General features: G+C 39.3%; 3 protein-coding genes and 1 long non-coding RNA gene across 4 annotated transcripts in view; all 4 read left to right on the forward strand.

Annotated features, from left to right (window-relative positions):
- LOC119502692 (major histocompatibility complex class I-related gene protein-like) overlaps window positions 1-26,941 on the forward strand; it is a 167,807-nt gene that overhangs the window by 8,446 nt on the left and 132,420 nt on the right. The window lies entirely within an intron of this gene.
- LOC119502691 (major histocompatibility complex class I-related gene protein-like) lies at window positions 82-26,612 on the forward strand. The gene is made up of 6 exons (XM_037793818.1): window positions 82-875; window positions 3,250-3,516; window positions 4,638-4,916; window positions 25,036-25,338; window positions 26,144-26,260; window positions 26,476-26,612. The coding sequence occupies exons 1-6, from the start codon at window positions 821-823 to the stop codon at window positions 26,595-26,597; spliced, it is 1,143 nt and encodes a 380-aa protein (XP_037649746.1). The 5' UTR covers window positions 82-820; the 3' UTR covers window positions 26,598-26,612.
- LOC119502718 lies at window positions 6,252-7,152 on the forward strand. The gene is made up of 3 exons (XR_005210146.1): window positions 6,252-6,285; window positions 6,501-6,518; window positions 6,695-7,152. It is a non-coding gene; the product is annotated as an uncharacterized LOC119502718 (long non-coding RNA).
- LOC119502689 (major histocompatibility complex class I-related gene protein-like) overlaps window positions 20,020-26,941 on the forward strand; it is a 94,969-nt gene continuing 88,047 nt past the window's right edge. The window contains exon 1 of the mRNA XM_037793810.1: window positions 20,020-20,118. Coding sequence (XP_037649738.1) covers window positions 20,064-20,118 — 55 coding nt within the window. The 5' untranslated portion in view covers window positions 20,020-20,063. The remainder of the gene's footprint in view (window positions 20,119-26,941) is intronic.

Consider the following 26,941-nt stretch of genomic DNA (forward strand, 5'->3'; position numbering starts at 1 on the left):
TTCTTACAAACAGTCCCTTTAAGAAGCTGTAATCAGAGAATTTTTTTTTCTTACAATAATTACTCAAACTGATTAATTGATTATAGTTGACAACTAATCGCTTAATCGTTGCAGCTCTAAAGTAGATTTCTTTTTATTCTCATGTCACACCTCAAAGTTCTGCTCTTCTGTCACATTGTAGTTGTTCTTTTTTAGTAATCACTTTAACAGACCAGCAGAGGGCAATGTTGTTCTTTACTTCCTCTCTCCAGGTTTCCATGATATCAATTCAAATTAGGACTATCTTTAAAATCTTAGATTAAATCCATCTTTTTATTTATTTTCATCCACTTTTGCAGACTGCAGCAAGAAACGTCTCGACTCACTAAACTGTAATCAGTACTATTTAGTTGCATCACTTACAAACTTTGTGTATGGATTTCTCAAACATTAGGGTCACATAGTCCCACTGCATATGGATTGTCTCCAGTAAACCACATGGAAAAAGTCAAGTTGCTGATTTAATAATGAATCGAGTACAACATGCTGAATGTGGTGGAAAAAGTATTCACATCTTTTAGTTCAGTAAAAGTAGAAATACAACAAATGGAATGACATAAAATTCCTGTTTTCAAATCTACCAATGGATTCCTTAGGGTTTCTAGTTTCGTATGATACCTCTCTGTAGGCGGGCCGTATCCTGGGCGCATGGCCAAAATGAGTGAGACACCTGAGGGCGGATCCGCACCTGAGTCGACAAGGTCCAAGCTTCTGACAAACATCGAAATATTTGCTAGTCAGCTGACTGTAGCTCTCACTCTCTCTTACTAATCAAAACAAGATGAAGTTAATTGTGTTGCTCAACTTGCTAATCTTCTGTCACGTTGCATCTACAGGTAAGATCATATTGTGACTCTCAACGTTATTTCCTGTTATTCTTGTTGCTGCAAAACTTGTTAGATTTAGTCACTTTTTAGTGCGACATTGAGGAACCACTTTCACTTTGTCACACTGAACTTACAATAATACCACAAGCCTACTGTTGTTTTTATATAGGCCTACACGCCATTGGGTCACAAAACGACACCTTAACTGTATATATGCTTTAGTTTAGGCAATTAAAAGGGAATACAAACTGGGAAGAAAAAGTTTGGAAACTTGTGTTTGGTGGATTATTTCTCTGTTGTTATAATGCTAATGGTCATTGTATTTTACATGGTTGGAAAGCCTGTTTATTTACCTTCACAATGATGTCCAACTTGTAAGGATCATGCATTTGTGGGATGAGCAGCACAGCTGATTATGTGGGTAGCCTTATGAGCTCTGAGATTGGCTGTGTGCATTCTGTTCCTGACCGTCTGATCAGAGATCTGTATGCCATAACGTCCTGCAAACCTTGCCTGCAAATCTCTACAAGACAGCCTACGGTTCCTCAGTGCTGTAAGGGTGATGAACCGGTCTTCCTGGGGTGTTGTCTTCCTGGGACGCCCACTCCGCGGTCTGTCTTTTACACCACCGGTTTCACGTAACTTGGCCTTCAGTTTGGAGATGGTACCAGGGCTGACTCCAAATAATGCTGCAACTTGGTTTTGCGGAACACCAGCTTCAACTTGCCCTGTCGCACGGGCCTTATCCAGATTAGATAAACGTGGCATGCCGATGCTTGGAGCAGACACCAAATGATCACTTTAGTAGGGCGCAGCACCCAGCAGGCCCCATGCACACAGGTGCTGCACCTGGAGCTCAAAACAAGAGTCAATACCAACAGGAGAATACACTGTTTACCATTGGCAGAGCATTTTGGCAAATCTTTCTTGGGCGCTACCCACATCATCAGCTGTGCTGCTCATCTCACAAATGCATGATCCTTACAAGTTGGACATCATTATGAAAGTAAATAAACAGGCTTTCCAACCATGTAAAATATAATGCCAATTAGCATTGTAACAACAGAGAAATAATCGACCAAACACAAGTTTACGAACTGTTTTTTTCCCAGTTTATTAATATCGTTGTCATAAACATGATAGAGGAAATCTTGACTGTTACTAGGAGACAGAACCTCTACGGTGGGAAATCCTATCCTACTATCCCCAAATATGATTGTTTTTATGGTATGACACAATTAAATCAAAATTATATATTACAGCAATTCAAATTTACTAGGTTTCCTTAATAATAATTCTATCAATTGCAAAAGAGCAAATCTCTGCTGTTAGTTGGCCTACAATAAATAATAATAATGATTGTATACTGGCCATCTACATTACTCATTGCTCAATGCACAACATTTGTATTTAAATATTATATTATTATATATATATATATAATATTTACCTAATTTATTTTTATTTTAAAACAAAATTGTAACTTGCATACTTTGCTATTGTTTATAGTATGTTATTGTTATTCTATGTTCATATTTTATATTTTATATTTTCCAAGCTAGTTGTAATAGTCTGGTATATTTATAATGTATTATAATAGAGTCTTTATATTGTGTATCCTATAGATATTACCTCTAGTGTTGGTATGTATATTTATTGTATATTTACGGTCCCTGTGCATTGCCTGAATAACCTGCTGATGTAACAGAAGAATTTCCCAATTTGGGATCAATAAAGTACATCTCTCTCTCTCTCTCTCTCTCTCTCTCTCTCTCTCTCTCTCTCTCATGGGTCAATAACATATTCTTTTGTACGTCAGAGTAATTCAACATATTTTAAAATTCTCCTTTTTTGGGGTATTGACAATTAATTAACCCATTTCTGCCCAAAGACTATATTTAGTATGATAAGGACACATTTGTTCTGATCGGTCAAAAGTTTTGAAAAGTGGTACGGACATACTTTGGGCAAGTATCTAACAGTACAACACTTTTTACACTGCATATGTGTGCATATCTTTGATATTCAACTTTGTATGAGTTCATAGATACCAAGTACTTGATTGTGCCCTTTGTAGTTTCTAAGATACAGCCATTTTCTTATCATACTACTGTATATCTCATCTGAGGTCACGTGACTACTGTTTTTACCTAAAATATAAAGGAGTGCAAAAACAGTAGGCCCATGTGCCCAAAGACTATATTTAGTATGATAAGAAAAACTCACTTTTCAGCCAAACGGTTTGACCGATTTTGAACATTTCTTCAAATTAGTGCTGAGGCAAGTCCAAACCTCAAAATTTCAGTTGCGGGCACAAATGGGTTAATCAATCAATCACTCAAAAATGTTTAAAATCCAATTCAAAACCTTCTTTGTCTTGCAGTGAAACACTCCCTGAAAATGTTCTCTACTGCAACTTCTGGAGTCCCAAACTTCCCAGAGTTGGTGGGTGCTGCGATGGTCGATGAAGTGTTGACGGGTTACTGTGACATCAACAACAAGGCCGCAGAACCCAAACAGGACTGGGTGAGGAAACTATTAAAGGATGAGCCACAAATCCTGGTGTTGTTTTCTCAGGAGTGTTTTGATACCCAGCAGTTCTTCAGAGCCAACTTGGACAGCCTGAAGCAGCGCTTAAACCAAACTGGAGGTACAGTATGTTTATGTTCATATGTAACTTTTTACTGGTGAAATGTTTCCTCCCTCTGAGGTGAGACATAGCTTACAGTATAAACACACTGAGCCAATGTGTGTGTGTCTCTGTGGTGAAGATGTCATACTATCTGTTAACCCCTCAACCTCTTTAAGAGGTTGTTTCACTGAGTGAAGATACTGTTATCATATGAAACTAGAAAATCTAAGGAATCCATTGCTACCAACCATGTCATACTAGCTTGTCGGGAAGATCGCTAAATAATGCTGCAAAGTTACGCTAAATTTTGGCGGGGAAAAAATGCCATGGCGATTTTCCAAGAGGTCCCTTGACTTTACACATGCACACTTTATGATAATCACATGCAGTTTTTTTAATGCAGTATAAACCTGTTATTTTCGCATTTTCTAAAATGATGTATCTGAATATTTCTGCATACTGGGGTCCTTAAACAGTCTTGAATTACATCAATTGGGTATCACTGTAAAGCTGAGACTCTTGTGGATCCAATGAGCCCAACTGTATTCATGTGTGATGATATAAGTCCCCATTGGAGACATTTCAGTGAGGTGAGACCATTTTTTAAAATTTGACATCACTGTATAAAATGACCTGTGGTGACCTCTAGGATAATCACAGCCTCATGAAACTTTACATCCACCAACTAGAGACCTAGAGCATTCAGAGGATGGATGGCTTTCCAAGCTAGATTGACAATAAGGGGTTTCTGAGCAGTTTACACAACAGAAGTACTCACCTTCAAATCGCCGAAAAATACAATTCTTGCAGAAATCTCCAAATGTCAAAAGTTTTTGAAACCAAATCACAGCATGGCTTTTTCTATGGTGTTCCTCAAGGTCTTGGTGTCTTAATGTGGTATTTTGGAGGGTTTATTGATCATTTTTATCAATACTCCAGCAGTAAAAAATATTAACTTATGAGACATAATAGAGCATGGGGATGACCATCATGTACACCACTTCTATGTGACATCTACTTTTGACTATTTATCTACCCCTGAACATCCCCTGTACCTCACCCCTCTAAAACAGAAGGTAGAATGGTAAAGGAGCTGGCTGTACTGAGATGTCTCTTTTTTCTGTCTCTGTCTCTCTCAGATGTCCACATTTTTCAGAGGATAATCGGCTGTGAGTGGGACGACGAGACTGTAGAGGTTGTTGGTTTTAGCCAGTACGGTTATGATGGAGAAGACTTCCTTGTATTAGACCTGCAGACGCTGACATGGACCGCTCCAAAACAACAGGCCTTCATCACCAAACTTAGATGGGATAATGACAAAGCTAGATTAGAAAATATCAAACACTACCTCATCCACATATGTCCTGACTTCCTGAAAAAGCACCTACACTATGGGAGGAGCTCTCTGCAGAGAACAGGTAGGATCACATGGCAAGATGTACTGTTGTACATGGACTCAGTCCTTCTAAGGCACTGTATCATTCCAGTGAAAATAATATCCTGACACATCCTGGTGTCTCAGTACAGACTCATCTGTGTCTGTCCTTCTCCCCAGAGCGTCCCTCAGTGTCTCTCCTCCAGAAGACTCCCTCCTCTCCAGTCAGCTGCCACACTACAGGTTTCTACCCCGACAGAGCCATGATGTACTGGAGGAAAGATGGAGAGGAGATTCATGAGGACGTGGACCTCGGAGAGATCCTCCCCAACCACGATGGATCCTTCCAGATGAGTGTTGAGCTGAACCTGTCATCAGTGGCACCTGAAGACTGGAGGAGGTACGACTGTGTGTTTCATCTCTCTGGTGTGGTGGACGACATCGTCACCAGACTGGACAAAGCAGTGATCAGGACCAACTGGGGTAAGACTGGAATCACAAGTGATGGAGTATTTTAGACTTGGGAATGTTTTTTACATTATATCGCCTGTACCAGTGAAATAATTTGCCTTAGAACAGATTTTATTGAGTGTGTTTGTGAGAATCAAAGTGTGCATACAGGTGAGTTTCTGACGGGGCATTTCCGGCGGGTCGGGGGGAGAGAAAAAGTCACGAAATGCATCAGAAATCCACAGTGCCTGGAGCACATTGGACAACGCCTAGGAGCTAGCTGTTCAAACTAAACCAAACTAAACACACAAACAAAGCCTTATATTATTTATCCTACATTTATTAATCAGAGCATTCATTATAATCACTCAAAATCAGCTGGTGGAGGTGTATAGAAACAGCTGTTTACGCCTGGCTGGGGGTGTCGCGAACACCAACCTGATTATTCTAAAGGTTGAGAACCACTGTATTACATAACCAGCCATTAGTCTTAAAAACGTGCAACAGCAACCACATTTAGAGGACCGGTGCTGACATTTACTCTGAGAGGTGCTGCCAAGTTTGATGGCTTTTCACACATAGGTGGCGCTAAATAAAGCTTTTATATCTTGAACTCCTGGTTTACTGTACCCACTTAAACCACTGGTAAGCTGTGAACCTCTTTGTCAGGGTTTTTATTTACTACACATTTGTTTGACCAATAATGATTGACAGCACTGCCTGAATGTTGATTTGAAATGAAAGTCATATCCAGAACTGAGGCATTACCACTGAAAACACTTTCAGAACCACACAGCACACAGTGTGAATGAACCCAAAGTGTGAATGTTCTGTTTTGGTTCCAGTTCCTCCTGCAGGGTTCCCTGCTGGTCCTGTTATTGGAGTTGTTGTAGGACTACTGCTGCTGCTGCTGCTGGCGGTCTGCATCGCTGGACTCTTCATCTGGAGGAGGAACAATAACGGTGAGGAACAGAGATGTTTTTATTCCTCTGATGAATTTAAATAAATACCTGTGATAGTCTCATCCTGCATATTTAGTGTGGTACTTCTGGTAACTCAATCCATTTATTTGACTGTGATAGTGAAGCACAAAGTGCTGTTTTTTTCTTTTTCTGCTTTCATAAATTCTGAAATGTGAATCATTTTCTAACATTGTTTTCTCTCATCTGTATTTCAGGGTTTCGCCCTGCTAAAAGTAAGTATTATACTGTGAAATGTTTCACATTATATACAATTATATATATTTTTATATATATTTTTCCCCTTGTGGGCGAGCAACTAATATCCTGTTCACCATAAAAATAAACTTCCTTCATAATGTGGACACCAATATGACAAGGATTTCACTTTATTTACTACTTATTTTGACAGCGGGGCAGTGAACATAGAAGAGGATGCTGAACTCCACAACTTTCTGTCTCAGAGGACTTTACAATCTGTACAACAAATATTTCATTATTATTATTATTGTTATTATTATTATTTTTATATTCCTGGAAGTGAGATCAAAATGTCATGGTCTGGCACTGTACCAGAGAACATTGGACTTTTTCTTTTTGTTATAAGTTAAGACTGTCTTATCTCCTCCTTTTGGTTTATTACTTCTGTTATTGTGATTTTGGTTTGTTTTGGATTTGGGTTCTTTTATATTTATGCATTCCAGTGTTTCCTGTTTTATTTTGAAATTCACTCTTCCTGTGTCTTGTCTGGTTTTACTTCCTACCTTTGTTTGTTTTCCCGCCTTTTTTGATTGTCTGCCCCGCCCTGATTTGTTCCACCTGTGTCTAATCGCCCTCTTGTATTTAAGCCCTCTGTTGTTGTCAGTTCGTGTCGCTCCTGCCTAGTCTGTGTTGTCTCCGGTGTTATCTCTGCCATCCTGCCATCCTGCCTGTGATCCTTGTGTCTTCTGGTTTGTAATTTAGTTTTTGTTCTCAGTTTAGTTTTTTGGTGTTTTTCCTTTGTACTTTGTTTTTCTCAGCCTGCCCTCTGTTTTTGGTTTTCATGTAAGATTTGTTTTTTCCACCAGCTTTACAATTAAAGCTTTCTTTTTATTAAATGTATCTGTCTCCCTGGTCACTCTACATTTGGGTCCACCCTTTAAACTAATACCTTGACAGAATGAACTGACCAAAATGGACCCAGCAGAGTTGAACATTTGTTCTTTAAAAGTTTGTGAGTTTGAGTTGACTGTGGAAAGACTAGTTTCTGCTCATGCTATTGAGTGGACTTCCCTCCTGGATCAGCTTGCTATGCAGCAGGAGGATTTTAAGGAGAAGCTGTGGGTGAGCCACTTTGTACCCCTTTAAACTAATACCTTGACACAAATCTATTTTACAAGGGAGACCTTACTTAAGAAAAAGTAGCAATAAAAAATACTCCAAATTAAGTAAAAGCTTTCAATGTATGTGTTTTTGTATGTAAAGTCTTAATCTGAAAACTAACTATAGTTGTAAATAACTGATGGAATAAAATGTATAAATTAGCAAAAAATGCAAATACTGAAGTAAAGTGTGTGTGTGTATATACATGTTCGATGTGTGGATCCGCCTGGTGTCAGCTGTAAGCAGTGAGTCCGCTGTTTGACAGTGCCCCTCATACATACCGTAACTTCCGGACTATAAGCCGCGACTTTTGTCACACGCTTTCAACCCTGCGGCTTATGCAATGATGCGGCCAATTTATACATTTTTCTAACGGCCGCCAGGGGCGCTCGAGCAGAAAAGGTAAGAGTGAGACAGGTGGAATATATGTGTCGACCGGGAGGATTTTTTCATAGAAAAAAAGCATTACTCGTTTTGGACAGCATGAGGGCCCATATTACAGATTCTGTGAAAGCAGCCATCAAGAGGACAAACTCCATTCCAGCTGTGATTCCTGGGGGCACAACAAAGTATTTGCAGCCACTTGACATTAGTGTGAATCGTGCATTTAAAGTGGCACTCCGAGTTGAATGGGAGGCTTGGATGACCAGCGGCGAGAAATCGTTTACCAAAACTGGCCGCATGCGAAGAGCAACTTTTGCACAAGTCTGCCAGTGGATCCTGTCAGCGTGGAGCAGTGTGAAAAAATCCACCATCACCAACGGGTTTCGAAAAGCCGGTCTGCTGCGTGACGGAGAGGACAGCACAAGCTCAGGAGTGAATTTGCCTCAGGATGAGAGTGACACTGAAAGCGACAACGAAAGAGAGACTGAGAAAGTGTGTGGCGAAGTATATCTGAGGCTATTCAAATCCGACACTGAGGAGGAAGACTTCCATGGTTTCAGTGCACAGGAGGAAGATGAAGACGGCTAAAAGTCATAAGTGACTTTTATGTTTTTTTAACCAGCCCTGTTAGTGCTGTGTTACTGCCGTGTTGCTGCTGTGTTGCTGCTGCTGTGCCTTAAGAAAAGTTAAGGTATGTTATTAAAACTTTGAAAACTCTTTCTGTGTACCGTCTTTCTTTGTAAATATCTCATGTTACAATGTGGGCACCTGCGGCTTATAGACAGGTGCGGCTTATGTATGTACAAAATGTTTTTTCCTTTAAAAATGTACTGGGTGAGGCTTATAATCAGGTGCGCTATATAGTCCGGAAATTACGGTATATATGTAGATGCTGCATTGACTACTGGAGCATGGTTTGAGGAAAAAAATTACATGGGCTGTACATGTACAGAAATTAGTGGACAAATGTAAGAAAGTACTGAATGTAATGAGATGTTTAGTTGGAAGCGAATGGGGGGCAGATAGAACTGCTTTGAAGGCCATATATATTGGGTTAATTAGATCAACATTAGATTATGGTAGTGTAGTATATGGATCTGCAGCTAAAGCATCTTAAAAAAAGTTGGATACAATATCAGGCTCTGAGACTATGTACAGGTGCATTTAGAACGACTCCAATAGCAGCATTACAGATAGAAATGCCATGAGGAAGATACAGCTATCACTTAGCTATTGGGTTAATTTACAGGGCCATAATCAAGATCATCCAACTCAAGACACTTTAAAACCTTGTTGGGAAAAGGAAAAGGAGGAAACAAAAAGCTTTGGATGGACGGTGATCCAGAAAGCAAAGGAAACAAATAAATTAAACATTACTCCAACAGTACCAATACCACCTTGGATACTTTCTGATGTCTCAGGCTGCATCCCAAAGCTCTTAATTGCATCCCCGTTTCCCTCACTTGCGTCTCATCCTTGCGTCTTAGTCCCTCCCACAAGAGAAGCATGGAGAGACGCAAGGAAACCATGCGTAGACAGAGGAAACAAGGAAATATGTTTTAAGAGACATGAGAAGGTCGTTTCCTCTGAAGCGTCACATGAAGCGACGTCCGTTTCTGATGACGGCAGCAGCTGATCTCAGCTGTCAGTCGGTGAAATAAGAGAAGATAGTTTCCAAACGAGCCTCCATACTGGTTCTGGTTTGAGCAGCAGCCAACGGAGGGAAAACGTTCGTCCAATCAGGAGCCGAGTGCCTTGTTTCTAGGGACAGCCCACCAAGCGTCCAATGTTGGGAAGCGTCGCGTCCCCTCGCGATAAAAAACGCCCCTGTGGACACGTACCATAACTGATATATAATAAGGGGGCGTGTCGGTCAGTAAAAGACCTCATCTTGGACTTTGGGAAACGCTGATCGACATTTTTCACCAATTTCTGACATGTTATAGACCAAACAACTAGGCGAGAAAATAATCAACAATGAAAATAATTGCTAGTTGCAGCCCTACTGTAATCTACCTAGACCTCTCCTCACAGACTATGAATAAAAAAAAAACGACATCATTTAGGTTTTGTTGTACAAAGGCGGAAAGCAATTTATTACATTTACTTAAGTAGCTAAGTACAGTTTTGTGGTTCAATCCCCGGCTGCTCCGGTCACATGTCAATGTGTCCTTGAGCAAGACACTTAACCCCAGTGGCGGCCGGTCAATAGAGGGCGCTAGGGCGCCGCCTCCCCTGAGCCAGACAGCCACAAACAAAAAAAACATTACTACTACTATTAATAATAATAATAAATGATACAAATTGTCAATATTTGTATGTTTAAATTATTTGGAATGCATCCAGTAATATGTGTAAAATTTGATAGAAAAACATCTGTGGAAAACATATGGTTTTCGTCCCCTGACTCCCCTCTGCCTGTCTGACTCCCCTCTGCCTGTCTCCCCTCTGTCTGTCTGACTCCCCTCTGCCTGTCTGACTCCCCTCTGCCTGTGTGTCTGTCTGTAGTTCAGCTCTGGGGCGATGGAGAAATCGCCCACAGCAGGTGGGTCTGTGTAGCAGCTTAGCCAATAGCTGATTCAAGCTCTGAACGATTCACATTAAATTTAGCCAATCAGCGTCCTCAAATCGAGAGGGGCGAATATTTTATCACCCCAAGCTCGTCAGGCTTTAGAGCATCTAGCCCGTGACGGGAGACTTTGACCAATCACAGGTCATTTCATTGAGAGTGCGTTCCTATTGGCTGTGCTCCGGTCATGTGACCAGAAGTTGGCGTTCCTTCACCAGATTTCACAATGGCGATGGCGGCGTAACAAACTTTCTAATTTTACAGCTAAACCGTGCACTACCAGATGATTCTGAAAACATCTGAGGAGAGAAATGAACATTAACGTAACAGAATATCGATTCATATTTGATCAGCGCTGCCTAGTTTGACCGTTTGGTCGGAGTTTACGAGTGATTGACAGCCGGCTCTCATAGACACAGGGTCGGCGCCAGAGTGTTAGGGGGGTGGCGGGTAATCTTTTTGATAGGGGGGGCATTTTTTCACCTCATATAGTCTTTATTAAGTGTGTCTTTAACATTATCATGTTTTATGAAAGAAATAAACTGACAGAGGTGTATACGTACTGCCACTTATGCGCACAGGCGCGCACGCACGCACACACATGCTGTTATGTCCACAAAAACAGGTTATAAACTAACACCGTGTCCTAACTGGATGCGAGCGTCCGACTATCGCGCTGCATCGCGCATCTGACGTTCTCTGTCCACTGAATACGTTAAATCTGCACTTCTGTTACATCATGTAAACAAACCAGGAACATATCAGCTGTGAGCTCCAGATCAGACTGGAGCTGGAGACGTAACCACCTCAAAGATGGGTTAGTAGTACTTGTTATCTACTTTTTTTTTTTTATCAGAAAACACACGTTTTATTTTTTATATTTACTGGCATTAACATACGATATAGCCAAGAGCAAGTAGGTTGTTATCTAGTGATCTTCTCCAGCCAGCTGCCACCTTATTTTAGTTTCTGTTTTGAAATGAGGTATTGGAGGCTACAGATAACTCCTCAGGCACGCCCTGCGTCTTGCTAGTGCCAGGGTCAAAATGTGCACACGCAGGTGCCAAGATACAGTTAACAGGGAGTTCAACAACACATTAATCTAACAGTCTGACTGATTTCTTCACAACTATAGTTTAAGTTAATAAAGACTAAATGTGGATGTTTCACTCACCAGTTGTTGTCCCTGCTCAGCCTGCTGTAGTGTAACATTAGTCCATGGTTTTATTCCACAATACTGAACAGAATAATCCAAACAGGTAGAAAAAGTAAGATGTGAGAGGAGCACAGGATGCTTTTTACTCTCTTGGTCCTAATTGTGCTTTAATGCACCAGGTTTGTAGGTCTACTTTGTCTCATTTTTTTCTATTGAGCTATATTGAAAAAAACAAAACAAAAAAAAACACGCAAACGGAGCGGATCAAAACGAGGCTTCTTACTGGAATATTGTAGTGACGGCTCATATTTCCCACAGTTTCCATAGTTGTCTCTTTGCACTGTGTGTTCGTGTTTTATTTGAACCATTAGTGAGGTGGCTGTTGTATTTTTTGACAGGTAGCTCGTAATAAAGTTTCACTAGTGAACTTTATTACATATCACTGCGAGCGTCAATGTCTGTGCTGAAAATGTCAGTAATCAAGTTAATATCTTCATTTACATCCAGGACAACTGACCCGGTTTTCTCGGCTCATTTTATCTAAACTTATCAGCCGTTCCTCTCAATATGAGTGACAGGAAAAAATAGGAACCGTGTATCCGATAGAAGTTCAGACAAAACGTCGCTGTGCCGCGCCGTGTTGTTCGCAGGCAGTTAGGACACTCCAATAGAAAACAATGTAATCAAGCCCAAGTACATGTCCTAGTGGTTTCCTAAATGCAAAACTATCACTGTTTTGTGCTTTATTTTGCATTGCAGTGTTAAGTCCTTCCATTACTAAACTGAATGACTTAATTTTACTAATAGCTTAGCTGTTATTTCAGTTTAGTTTTTTGTCAGGAGAGAATTCAGCTGAGGGGGCACAGTGACCTTTTTGGACGGGCGTGGACCCCCATGGCCCGCCCCGACGCTGCCAATCAAAGCTCGATGCTGTGATTGTGTGGTAATATTACACACAAATGAAGAAGTTACAGTCATAATCAGGCTATAAACAACACAGTTTAAACCGACAGATGCAGGAAGGAGGTCTGGGTATCATCGGATAATCAAAAAATGAAAAACGAACCCAAACCGGGCCGTTTGTTTGTTTTTGCGAATTCCTTTTCTCATTATTCGTTTTTAATTGAAGAACGGAAGTCACGTGGGTTTTTCGTTTTTTCGTTTTAAACCACAAACGAAAAACGGAATCACATGGTGCTCTGTTTGTTTTTTGTTTCCAAACGAAAAACGAAAAAAACAAATTAAAAAAACAATCCGATTTAGTTTCTTCAAGTTTCTTTCTGTCATTTTCTCTTCTGAATCGAGGAGTGGAGAACGGCAGTCACGTGACCAGGAAGTGAAGGCAAACATGTCAAAATAAAAGCCAAGAAGATAGTTTGGTCATATTATAAAAGTGTAACATTATTTAAGCACAGGATCAAAGTAACAGTAGAAGATAAATAGGCTAAATAAATACACAAATAAGTACATACATAGATATTTTTTTGTTTTGTTATTTTCATTAACACATGAATGTCTTTTATCCAAAAAGTGTGTGATAAATTACAGGGAGGGTCTCTACAGATGTTATACAACAGGGAGGGTCTCTACAGATGTTATACAGAACTCTCACATAATTGACAATTTTCTCTCTCACACTCTTACTATGGGCTGTTTCTTTATGTCGGCAGGTGAGAAGCACTATGTGGCTAATCCTTTCAACACACCTGACACTTCCACCTGATCCCTTGCACTTCATTAGGAAGACTGTAGCCGAGTAGTTCTATATCATGATAATGCTGATTTTTCAACCAGCGATTAGGACATTAATGCCAGCTAGACAGAATAAAGCTCTGTCTGTCATGACAATAGTACTGTACTGAAGGCCACTCCATCACTCTAGATACTGTAGATTTAACAGATACCTGCTGTCTTCAGATGGCTGTAAAGAGTCACCCGAGTAAAGGAAAGGCTTTCAGTACAGTTCTATTGTCATGACAGACAGAGCTTTATTCTGTCTAGCTGGCATTAATGTCATAACCACTGGTTGAAAAATCAGCATTATCATGATGTCGAACAAATTAACTAAATTACATATACTAACAAACAGACTAGAAATGATTGAAAAGCATCATAAACCACCAAACAGAATACAGAAAGTTAGTGATTTCAGTTTTTTAGTGAACTCAGGCTGATTAATCCTCATATTAGACTATGATGTCTGAAGGTTGGCAAACATGCTGATCAACTATACTTATCTATCATTGACCAGGATTATTGACTTGACTTTTCATCTATAAATGCGTCAAAATTGAAAATTTGACTGAAAAGAAAATCCTTGGGGATTGAGGAGTGGTGACCTCTGACCCCTACGGTGGGTAACGTCACAGAAGGCCCACTCATAAAATGCACTGACTTCACTGATACCGAATCTCCCTCCAAACTAAATTGTAAAGCTGACGGCCCCTCAATATGAACTGATCAATACAATACAATCAAACTTTATTGTCCACCAGGGTGGATTTTTCTCTTCGGCTCACAAAACACAGAAAACAACAGACAGCAGTTAGTAAAAAACAAAGACAGGTTATGTTACACATTAAAACAGTTCATGTCAGTGTCTGTGGCTCAGATCTGCTCAGTCACTGTGTTGAGTTTAGAATATTGATGGCATTTGGGATGAAAAACTTTTTAAACACGTTTAGTTGCCAGAGGGGCTCTATAGCGCCTCCCGACTGGCTGCAGAGAGGATGGGAGCTATCTGCCAGGATACTCCTCGCCTTCTTCCTCGTCCTTTCTGTAAAAAGTTGAGTCAAGGGCTTTTGGGGTTTACCACCTATTTTGCCTGCCATTGACACAATCCTAGACAGTTTATTCTTCTATCTACAGTGTAGGTGACCGTACCAGGCAGGAAGGTTAAAGGTTAAAATCCTCTCAACAATAGTTTTGTACACTAATTCTAAAATCTGCCGGCTGACACCGAGGCCACTAAGTTTCCTTAGAAGATAAAGTCGCTGTGAGCATCTCTTGAAAATATACTCTGTATTTTCAGAGAAGCTCACCTGGGTGTCCAGGACTGTACCGAGGTATTTAAAGTGTTCCACAGTTTCAACATGTTGGCCATCAAGTGAAACTGGCTCTGTGATCAGATGTTGTTTTGTGCAGCACATGATTAATTCTTTCGTCTCGGCCACATTGATTTCTAGCTGGCTAGTGTGACACCGTGTCTGAAGGGCTGTAGTGTGGGCCAGATAGGCAGCTTCACCTAGTGGGCCTGTTTCCTGTAAAAGGCCAACTAAGGCCATGTCATCCGCATACTTAAACAGTCTAAAATGTTTCTCATTGGTCATAAATTCATTAGTAAAAAGAGAGAATAGCACAGAGGAAAGAACACAGCCTTGTGGGCAGCCTGTCTGACATGTTCTCCCTGACACAGACCCTCTGATCCACACAACTAACCCTGTGTTGATGTTGAGATCAATGAGCCTTTTCAGGAGAATATGCGTCTTCATTGAGTTAAAAGCTGAGCTAAAATCCACAAATAAAGCTCTGGCATAACCTTTAGGATGCATAAGGTGTTTTGTGGACGGTGTTAAGCAGTCAGCACAGCGTCGTCTGGGCCTCTGTCGCTCTTATTTAAGCGAACTGGAGCAGATCTAGCTTAGTAGCCACTGTGCTGGTCAGGTGGCTGGCAAGAACTCGTTCCATGGTTTTACACAATATGGAGGTTATTGAGATGGGCCAAAGATCACTTGGCTTACTTGCGCCTGGCTTTTTTAGCACAGGCCTAATTATTGTGAATTTCCATGATTTTGGCACAGTGTAGGTGTCTAGGATATATAATTAATTAGAATTTGAATCGAAGAGCGGAGAACGGCAGTCACGTGACCCGGAAGTGAAGGCAAACATGTCAAAATAAAAGCCAAGAAGATAGTTTGGTCATTCTATAAAAGTGTAACATTATTTAAGCACAGGATCGAGGTAACAGTAGAAGATAAATAGGCTAAATAAATACATACTGTACCTAAAAAAGCCTAATTAATTATATATCCTAGACACATGCACTGTGCCAAAATCATGGAAATTCTCAATAATTAGACCTGTGCTAAAAAAAGCCAGGCGCAAGTAAGCCAAGTGATTTTCGGCCTATCGCAATAACCTCCATATTGTGTAAAACCATGGAATGAGTTCTTGCCAGCCACCTGACCAGCACAGTGGCTACTAAGCTAGATCTGCTCCAGTTCGCTTAAATAAGAGCGTCAGAGTCCCAGACGACGCTGACTCTGCTTAACACAGTCACAAAACACCTTATGCATCCTAAAGGTTATGCCAGAGCTTTATTTGTGGATTTTAGCTCAGCTTTTAACTCAATGAAGACGCATATTCTCCGGAAAAGGCTCATTGATCTCAACATCAACACAGGGTTAGTTGTGTGGATCAGAGGGTCTGTGTCAGAGAGAACATGTCAGAGGTGCTCACTGTGAGCACAGGCTGCCAAAGGCTGTGTTCTTTCCCCTGTGCTATTCTCTCTTTTTACTAATGAATTTATGACCAATGAGAAACATTTTAGACTGTTTAAGTATGCGGATGACATGGCCTTAGTTGGCCTTTTACAGGAAACAGGCCTACTAGGTGAAGCTGCCTATCTGGCCCACACTACAGCCCTTCAGACATGGTGTCACACTAACCAGCTAGAAATCAATGTGGCCGAGAAGAAAGAATTAATCATGTGCTGCACAAAACAACATTTGATCACAGAGCCAGTTTCACTTGATGGCCAACATGTTGAAACTGTGGAACACTTTAAATACCTTGGTACAGTCCTGGACACCTAGGTGAGCTTCTCTGAAAATACAGAGTATATTTTCAAGAGATGCTCACAGCGACTTTATCTTCTAAGGAAACTTAGTGGCCTCGGTGTCAGCCGGCAGATTTTAGAATTAGTGTACAAAACTATTGTTGAGAGGATTTTAACATTTAACCTTCCTGCCTGGTACGGTCACCTACACTGTAGATAGAAGAATAAACTGTCTAGGATTGTGTCAATGGCAGGCAAAATAGGTGGTAAACCCCAAAAGCCCTTGACTCAACTTTTTACAGAAAGGACGAGGAAGAAAGCGAGGAGTATCCTGGCAGATAGCTCCCATCCTCTCTGCAGCCAGTCGGGAGGCGCTATAGAGCCCCTCTGGCAACTAAACATGTGTTTAAAAAGTCTTTCATCCCAACTAGTGCCATCAATATTCGTACCTCAACACAGTGACTGAGCAGATCTGAGCCACAGACACTGACATGAACTGTTTTTAATGTGTAACATAACCTGTCTCTGTTTTTTACTAACTGCTGTCTGGTTTTTAATGTTTGTTGTTTTCTGTGTTTTGTGAGACGAAGACAAATTTCCACCCAGGTGGACAATAAAGTTGTATTGTATTGTATTGATTAGATCATATTGAGGGGCCGTCAGCTTTACAATTTAGTTTGGAGGGAGATTCGGTATCAGTGAAGTCAGTGCTTTTTATGAGTAGGCCTTCTGTGACGTTACCCACCACAGGGGTCAGAGGTCACCACTCCTCAATCCCCAAGGATTTTCTTTTCAGTCAAATTTTCAATTTTGACGCATTTATAGATGAAAAGTCAAGTCAATAATCCTGGTCAATGGTAGATAAGTATGGTTGATCAGCATGTTTGCCAACCTTCAGACATCATAGTCTAATATGATGATTAATCAGCCTGAGTTCACTAAAAAACTGAAATCACTAACTTTCTGTATTCTGTTTGGTGGTTTATGATGATTTTCAATCATTTCTAGTCTATTTGGTAGTATATGTAATTAAGTTAATTTGTTCGACATCATGATAATGCTGATTTTTCAACCAGTGGTTATGACATTAATGCCAGCTTGACAGAATAAAGCTCTGTCTGTCATGACAATAGAACTGTACTGAAGGCCTTTCCTTTACTCGGGTGACTCTTTACAGCCATCTGAAGACAGCAGGTATCTGTTAAATCTACAGTATCTGGAGTGATGAAGTGGCCTTCAGTACAGTACTATTGTCATGACAGACAGAGCTTTATTCTGTCTAGCTGGCATTAATGTCCTAATCGCTGGTTGAAAAATCAGCATTATCATGATATAGAACTACTCGGCTACAGCCTTCCTAGTGGAGTGAAGGGATCAGGTGGAAGTGTCAGGTGTGTTGAAAGGATTAGCCACATAGTGCTTCTCACCTGCCGACATAAAGAAACAGCCCATAGTGAGGGTGTGAGAGAGAAAATTGTCAATTATGTGAGAGTTCTGTATAACATCTGTAGAGACCCTCCCTGTAATTTATCACACACTTTTTGGATAAAAGACATTCATGTGTTAATGAAAAGAACAAAAAAAAAATATATCTATGTATGTATTTATTTGTGTATTTATTTAGCCTATTTATCTTCTACTGTTACCTCGATCCTGTTCTTAAATAATGTTACACTTTTATAGAATGACCACACTATCTTCTTGGCTTTAATTTTGACATGTTTACCTTCACTTCCTGGTCACGTGACTGCCGTTCTCCGCTCTTCGATTCAAAACAGAAAATGACAGAAAGAATCTTGAAGAAACTAAATCGGATCGTTTTTTTAATTTGTTTTTTTCGTTTTTCGTTTGGAAACAAAAAACAAACAGAGCACCACGTGATTCCATTTTTCGTTTGTGGTTTAAAACGAAAAAACGAAAAACCCACGTGACTTCCGTTCTTCAATTAAAAACGAATAATGAGAAAAGGAATTCGCAAAAACAAAAAACGGCCCGATTTGGGTTCGTTTTTAATTTTTTGATTCAGAAACCAAAAATGAGAAAACGGCCGTTTTCTCGTTTTTGGTTTAAAACGAAAAAATAAAAAAACGTTTTTTCCTTTCTGAATTCAAAAGGAAAAACGGATTATCCGATGATACCCAGACCTATATCTTACTTTTGAGTGTTCGTTAAAATAATAAGATAATTTACGCATTCATACATCGGGAGTTTTTTCTTTTTCCAGCTGTCCTTCCTGCATTTGGCAGCTTCAACTGTGTTAATTTTAGTCTGGATTAAGTGTTTAACTTCTTCGTATTTGTCTAATATAGTTTGCTCTTCCTTTGTTAAATATGCTGCTCTGCCCGTCTGTCTGCCTGTCAGTAGACTTGTCCATGTCTGTGATTGGTCAGATCGTAGGCAGATAGAGAAAACCTGAGTTGATTTACCGAGTTGATAACCACCTTCGTAGGACCGCATAGCGTGATCTCAGTTGTTAGGGTTAGTGAAGCCAGATAACGAGAAGATACCCTGGGTATGTTGAACTCGCTTCGTAGTACTACGAGGTATACTTACATAGTACTTACGTATGTACTTACCAGGCTATCAGAAGAGGCGCTCTGTAAAGATGAGTATAATTTTTTTGTTATCGTGCATGTTTTTTGTTCTTGTTTAAATATGTCGTACTTTAGGTAACATTATGCCATGTATTAATACTTGAGTTTTCATAACTAAAAATCATATGATGTCCAACATTAAAGGTCCCATTTTGTAAAAAGTGAAATTTTGTCTTTTATATTATAAAGCAGGTTCAAGTGCTTTATAAATACTGTAAAAGTATCGAAGCGCTCAATATACACAGAAATACACACAGCCCATATTCAGAAATTGTGCATTTGAAACAAGCCGTTTCTGTCCATTTGTGATGTCACAAATATACAATATTCAGACCATTATACTGTTTTTAATGTAAACATTCTAAATGTGTCCCAGTTTATTCCTGGTTGCAGTGTATGTTAATGACAGGAAGTAAACATGGACCCATACTGTTGCCAGGCAACGCAATTCTGTTTCAATTCCATTGAAATTCACTAAAACGGAGCTCTTCAGACAGAGGGTTAATACAGGTATATTCAAGCAGACAGTATGAGGAAAATAAATGTTTTTTGAACATTACAGCATGTACACATGTTCTAATAGAAACACAAAATACAAGTATGAACCTGAAAATAAGCACGATATGGGAGCTTTAGGTACGGCAGTGAAAGCTACGGAAAACCGCAAATTAGAGCGAACTACAAGGAAACTGAAATTTTGCTCAACATATTTTTTCGTGGATGTTAAGTAAAAAAAGTAAAACAAATAGGCTATAATAATTATAATTCTTTTAAAGATATAGTACATTTCAAAAGACGTGGATTGGTCTCGCTTATGAGCCTTTGATATTATCAGCCCCTCAACTGGACGTCATAACTCCCTCCAGGAACCTGACCCATATCTAAATATTTGCTGGTCAGCTGGCTGTAGCTCTCACTCTCTCTTCTACTCAAAACAAGATGAAGTTAATTGTGTTGCTCAACTTGCTCCTCTTCTGTCACGTTGCAGCTACAGGTAAGATCATATTGTGACTCTCACCGTTATTTCTTGTTATTCTTGTTGTTGCAAAACTTGTTTGTTTTATTCACTTTGTAGTGCGACATTGAGGAATCACTTTCACTTTGTCACACTGAACTTACAATAATGTCACAATAAATCAGACAAGGCGACCTGCGCTTGACTACTACTATGCTGGTAGGATAAGGGAATAACCGTGGGACATCAGTAAACATGCTCTTGAGATGGATTTGTCTTCAGTGAACTTTATTGTAAACTTCACGCACTGTGCACCATTTGTGTCCGTTTTGTGTTGTTCTGTAACATACAACGCTGCAACCTTACTCTACAGAATACAGCATTATGTACATAATTTCACCATATAACTAACATTACTACCATATACAGGATATACTGTGATCCTTAATACTCTTACACAGTGCTGTCAAATAACAGGATCAACAACATTATAGCTAATAAATTAAAATAACATTCAATATCTCGTATGCACTATCTCTTATGAACACATGGTTCTACTGGGCAGCGCCCCTCTTATCTCGTACTACACAGTAAATACAGAGCTAACTCTGTAACGAGCACGGCTAACAATTATGCATCCCTCATGTAACAACTTAAAGGTCCCATATTGTAAAAAGTGAGATTTTCATGTCTTTTATATTCTAAAGCAGGTTTAAGTGCTTTATAAATACTGTGAAAGTATCGAAGCGCTCAATATACAGAGAAATACACACACAGCCCGTATTCAGAAATTGTGCGTTTGAAACAAGCCGCTAGGATTTCTGTCCATTTGTGATGTCACAAATATACAATATTTTGACCATCACAGGGTTTTAAACGTAAACATTCTAAATGTGTCCCAGTTTATTTCTGGTTGCAGTGTATGTGAATGACATCAGCTGACAGGAAGTAAACATGGACCCAAACTGTTGCCAGGCAACGCAATTCTGTTGCAATTCTGTTGCAATTCTGTTGCAATTCTGTTGAAATGCACGAAAACGGAGCATTTTTGACAGAGGGTAAATACAGGCATATTCAAGCAGACAGTGAGGGAAATAAATGAAATATTACCTTGTAATAAAGGTACAAGTATGAACCTGAAAATGAGTATATATGGGACCTTTAAGACTTATATCTTCAAATAGCAAAAAGGAAACTTACATCTCAATGGACGCACACAGGCTCTCACTGTCTAAAATGTCCAAACTGTGCAATACTAATTACGTTGTAGCTCAACTACAGCTCACTTGTCACAGAACTCTCTGGAGCAACAGAAAAAGGAGACAAGTTACCTCTGCTATGAATGATTGATTGACAGGCTACTCAGCCAATAGAAATGCACTTAGCAAAACGATAATTAAGGATATAAACTAAGGCATAGATATTCAAACCACATAAACTGAGGTAGAAAATGCATGAAAGGATATGGAATCTTCTTTACAGTTTTTATATAGACCTACACGCCATTGTGTCACAGAACGACACATAAATCGTATATATGCTTTAGTTTAGGCAATAATATATCAATAACGTCGTCATAAACGTGATAGAGGAAACCTTGACTGTTGCTAGGAGACATAACCTCTGTGCTGTGGGAAATGCTGTGATCATAGAGAGGACATACTGTCCCCCAATATTATTGTTTATGTAGTATGACATAACTAAATCAAAATTATATATTACAGCAATTCCAACACATTTACTAGGTTTCCTTAATAATAATTCTATCAACTGTAAAAGAGCAAATCTCTGCTGTTAGCAGGCTTACAATAATAAAAAAAGATATATATCTATATCCATATCTATATATATATATATACATATTCAAAAAAAGAAATCTCCCTTTCACCCTCGTGGGGTGGTATCTGTGTCTTCCTCAAGCTCAGGTCCTCTATGAAAATAGAGGTCCAAAGTGTGCAAGTTACAATTTTGTTTTGAAATTAAATTAAATTAGGTATATATATATATATAAAGTGTGCAAGTTAAATTTTTGTTTTAAAATAAAATAAAATGAGGTATATATATATATATACCTCATTTTATTTTTGTTTTATTTTAAAACAAAATTGTAACTTGCACACTTTGTTAATACTGTACATAGTATTTAATTACACACTTTGCTGTTGTAGCATGTTATTTTTATTCTATGTTCATATTTTATATTTTCTAAACTAGTTGTAGTAGTCTGGTATATTTATAGTGTATTTTAATATATTCTTTATATTGAGTATACTATAGATATTACCTCTAGTGTTAATATGTATATTTACTGTTCCTGTGCATTGCCTGGATAACCTGCTGCTGTAACACAAGAATTTCCCAATTTAGGATCAATAAATTACATCTATCTATCTATCTATCTATCTATCTATCTATCTATTAGTAATGAGAATGGGTCTATAACATATTCTTTTGTAGCTCAGTGTAATTCAACATATCACAAAATTCTCCTTTTTGGGGAATTGACAATCAATTAACCCATTCTTGCCCAAAGACTATATTTAGTATGATAAGGACACATTTGTTCTGATTGATCAAAATATTTGAAAATTGGTACCGACATACTTTTGGCAAGTATCTAACAATACAACACTTTTTACACTGCATATGTGTGCATATCTTTGTTATTCAACTTTGTATGAGTTCATAGATACCAAATACTTGATTGTGCCCTTTGTAGTTTCTGAGATACAGCCATTTTCTTATCATAGTACTGTATATCTCATCTGAGGACACGTGACTACTGTTTTTACCTAAAATATAACGGAGTGCAAAAACAGTAGTCCCATGTGCCAAAAGACTATATTTAGTATGATAAGAAAAAACTCACTTTTCAGCCAAACGGTTTGACCGATTTTGAAAATGTTGAACTCAAAGTTTCAGTTGCAGGCACAAATGGGTTAATCAATCAACCCCTCAAAAATATTCAAAATCCAATTCAAAACCTTCTTTGTCCTGCAGTGAAACACTCCCTGAAATTTTTCCTTACTGCAACTTCTGGAGTCCGAAACTTCCCAGAGTTTATGGGTACCATGATAGTCGATGAAGTGTTGGTGGGTTACTATGACAGCAACAACAAGACCCCAGAACCCAAACAGGACTGGATGAGGGAACTATTAAAGGATGAGCCACAACAGCTGGAGTGGTATTCTCAGGAGTGTTTTGATAGCCAGCAGTTCTTCAGAGCCAACTTGGACAGCCTGAAGCAGCGCTTAAACCAAACTGGAGGTACAGTATGTTTATGTTCATATGTAACTTTTTACTGGTGAAATGTTTCCTCCCTCTGAGGTGAGACAAAGCTTACAGTATAAACACACTGAGCCAATGTGTGTGTGTCTCTGTGGTGAAGATGTCATATTATCTGTTAACCCCTTAACCTCTTTAAGAGGTTGTTGCACTGAGTGATGATACTGTTATCATATGAAACTAGAAAATCTAAGGACTCCATTGCTACCAACCATGTCATACTAGCTTGTCGGGAAGATCGCTAAATAACGTTGCAAAGTTACGCTAAATTTGGCGAGGAAATATTGCCATGGCGATTTTCAAAGGAGTCCCTTGATGCAGTATAATTCTCTTATTTCCGCATATTCTAAAATGGTGTATTTTAATATTTCTGCATACTTTGGTCCCTAAACAGTCTTGAATTACATAAATTGGGTATCACTGTAAAGCGGAGACTCTTGTGGATCCAATGAGCCCAACTGTATTAATGTGTGATGATGTTAGTCCCCACAGGAGACATTTCAGTGTAGTGAGACCATTTTTTGAAACTTGACCTCACTGTATAAAATGACCTGTGGTGACCTCTAGGATAATCACAGCCTCATGAAACTTTACAGCCACAAACTAGAGACCTAGAGCATTCAGAGGATGGATGGCTTTCCTAACTAGATTGACAATAAGGGGGTTTCTGACCAGTTTACACAACAGAAGTGCTCGCCATCCAATCGCCGAGAAATCTCAAAATGTCAAACGTTTTTGATACCAAATCACAGCATGGCTTTTTCTATGGTGTTCCTCAAGGTCTTGGTGCCTTAATGTGGTATTTTGAAGAGATTATTGATCATTTTTATCAATACTCCAGCGGTAAAAAATGGTTAAATTTATCACCAAATCTGTAACAAATGGTATCAACCCAAAAATTGCTGTAACAACTTATGAGACATAATAGAGCATGGGAATGACCATCATATACTTCTATCATAATGTTCTGTGCTCTTTTACACTTTCACTGTTTATTTAAATCTATTCATCCATTTATTAATACATTTTAATTCTGATTTATGACTAGAACAACTTGACACAGTGCTGCATCTCAAATGAATCTTCAGGTTCCCAGCTTTCAGATGATGTACACCACTTCTATGTGACATCTACTGTTGACTATTTATCTACCCCTGAACATCCCCTGTACCCCACCCCTCTAAAACAGAAGGTAGAATGGTAAAGGAGCTGGCTGTACTGAGATGTCTCTTTTTTCTGTCTCTGTCTCTCTCAGATGCCCACATTTTTCAGCATATGAGCGGCTGTGAGTGGGACGACGAGACTGGAGAGGTTGTTGGTTATAGTCAGTATGGTTATGATGGAGAAGATTTCCTTGTGTTGGACCTGCAGACGCTGACATGGACCGCTCCAAAACAACAGGCCTTCATCACCAAACTTCGATGGGATAATGACAAAGCTAACTTAGAATACAACAAAAACTACTACACCCAAATATTTCCTGAATGGCTGAGGAAGTACCTACACTATGGGAGGAGCTCTCTGCAGAGAACAGGTAGGATCACATGGCAAGATGTACTGTTGTACATTGACTCAGTGCTTCTAAGGCACTGTATCATTCCAATGAAAATAATATCCTGACACATCCTGGTGTCTCAGTGCAGACTCATCTGTGTCTGTCCCTCTCCCCAGAGCGTCCCTCAGTATCTCTCCTCCAGAAGACTCCCTCCTCTCCAGTCAGCTGCCACGCTACAGGTTTCTACCCCGACAGAGCCATGATGTTCTGGAGGAAAGATGGAGAGGAGATTCATGAGGACGTGGACCTCGGAAAGATCCTCCCCAACCATGATGGATCCTTCCAGATGAGTGTTGAGCTGAACCTGTCATCAGTCACACCTGAAGACTGGAGGAGGTACGACTGTGTGTTTCATCTCTCTGGTGTGGTGGACGACATCGTCACCAGACTGGACAAAGCAGTGATCAGGACCAACTGGGGTAAGACTGGAATCACAAGTGATGGTGTATTTTAGACTGGGGGATGGTTTTTACATTACATCGCCTGTACCAGTGAAATAATTTGCCTCAGAACAGATTTTATTGAGTGTGTTTGTGAGAATCAAAGTGTGCATGCAGGTGAGTTTCTGACGGGGCATTTCCGGCGGGTCGAGGGGAGAGAAAAAGTCACGAAACGCATCAGAAATCCACAGTGCCTGGAGCACATTTGGACAACGCCTAGGAGCTAGCTGTTCAAACTAAACCAAACTAAACACACAAACAAAGCCTTATATTAATTATCCTACATGTATTAATCAGAGCGTTCACTATAATCACTCAAAATCGCACGTAAAAATAGTTGTTTACGCCTGGCTGGGGGGGGGTCTCGAACACTAACCTGATTATTCTAAAGTTTGAGAACCACTGTATTACATAACCAGCCATAAGTCTTAAAAACGTGCAACAGCAACCACATTTAGAGGACCGGTGCTGACATTTACTCTGAGAGGTGCTGTCAAGTTTGATGGCTTTTCACACATAGATGTGCGCTAAATAAAGGTTTTATATCTTGAACTCCTGGTTTACTGTACCCATTTAAACCACTGATAAGCTGTGAACCTCTTTGTCAGGGTTTTTATTTACTACACATTTGTTTGACCAATAATGATTGACAGCACTGCCTGAATGTTGATTTGAAATGAAAGTCATATCCAGAACTGAGGCATTACCACTGAAAACACTTTCAGAAACATGCAGCACACAGTGTGAATGAACCCAAAGTGTGAATGTTCTGTTTTGGTTCCAGTTCCTCCTGCAGGGTTCCCTGCTGGTCCTGTTATTGGAGTTGTTGTAGGACTACTGCTGCTGCTGCTGCTGGCGGTCTGCATCGCTGGACTCTTCATCTGGAGGAGGAACAATAACGGTGAGGAACAGAGATGTTTTTATTCCTCTGATGAATTCAAATAAATACCTGTGATAGTCTCGTCCTGCATATTTAGTGTGGTACTTCTGGTAACTCAATCCATTTATTTGACAAGTGATAGTGAAGCACAAAGTGCTGTTTTTTCTTTTTCTGCTTTCATTAATTCTGAAATGTGAATCATTTTCTTACATTGTTTTCTCTCATCTGTATTTCAGGGTTTCGCCCTGCTAACAGTAAGTATTATACTGTGAAATATTTCACATTATATACAATTATATATATTTTAATATATATTTTTACCCTTATGGGTGAGCAACTAATATCCTGTTCACCATAAAAACAAACGTCCTGCATAATGTGGACACCAATATGACAAGGATTTCACTTTTTTTACTACTTATTTTGACAGGGGGGCAGTGAACATAGAAGAGGATGCTGAACATCATAACTTTCTTTCTCAGAGGACTTTACAATCTGTACAACATATATTTCATTATTATTATTGTTATTATTATTATTTTTATATTCCTGGAAGTGAGATCAAAAATCTAAGTTACAAGGGAGACCTTAATTCTTAATTCTTAAGTAAAAGTAGCAATAAAAAATACTCCAAATGAAGTAAAAGCTTTCAATGTATGTGTTTTTGTATGTAAAATCTTAATCTGAAAGCTAACTATAGTT

Source organism: Sebastes umbrosus, chromosome 15 (genome assembly GCF_015220745.1).
Source record: "Sebastes umbrosus isolate fSebUmb1 chromosome 15, fSebUmb1.pri, whole genome shotgun sequence".
NCBI lineage: Eukaryota > Metazoa > Chordata > Actinopteri > Perciformes > Sebastidae > Sebastes > Sebastes umbrosus.

Coding starts and splice junctions, on each gene's coding strand:
- LOC119502691 (XM_037793818.1), top strand. CDS start 821: ATGAAGTTAATTGTGTTGCTCAACTTGCTAATCTTCTGTCACGTTGCA. Junction 3,517..4,637: donor GCGCTTAAACCAAACTGGAG/GTACAGTATGTT, acceptor TGTCTCTCTCAG/ATGTCCACATTTTTCAGAGG. Junction 26,261..26,475: donor CTGGAGGAGGAACAATAACG/GTGAGGAACAGA, acceptor TCTGTATTTCAG/GGTTTCGCCCTGCTAACAGT.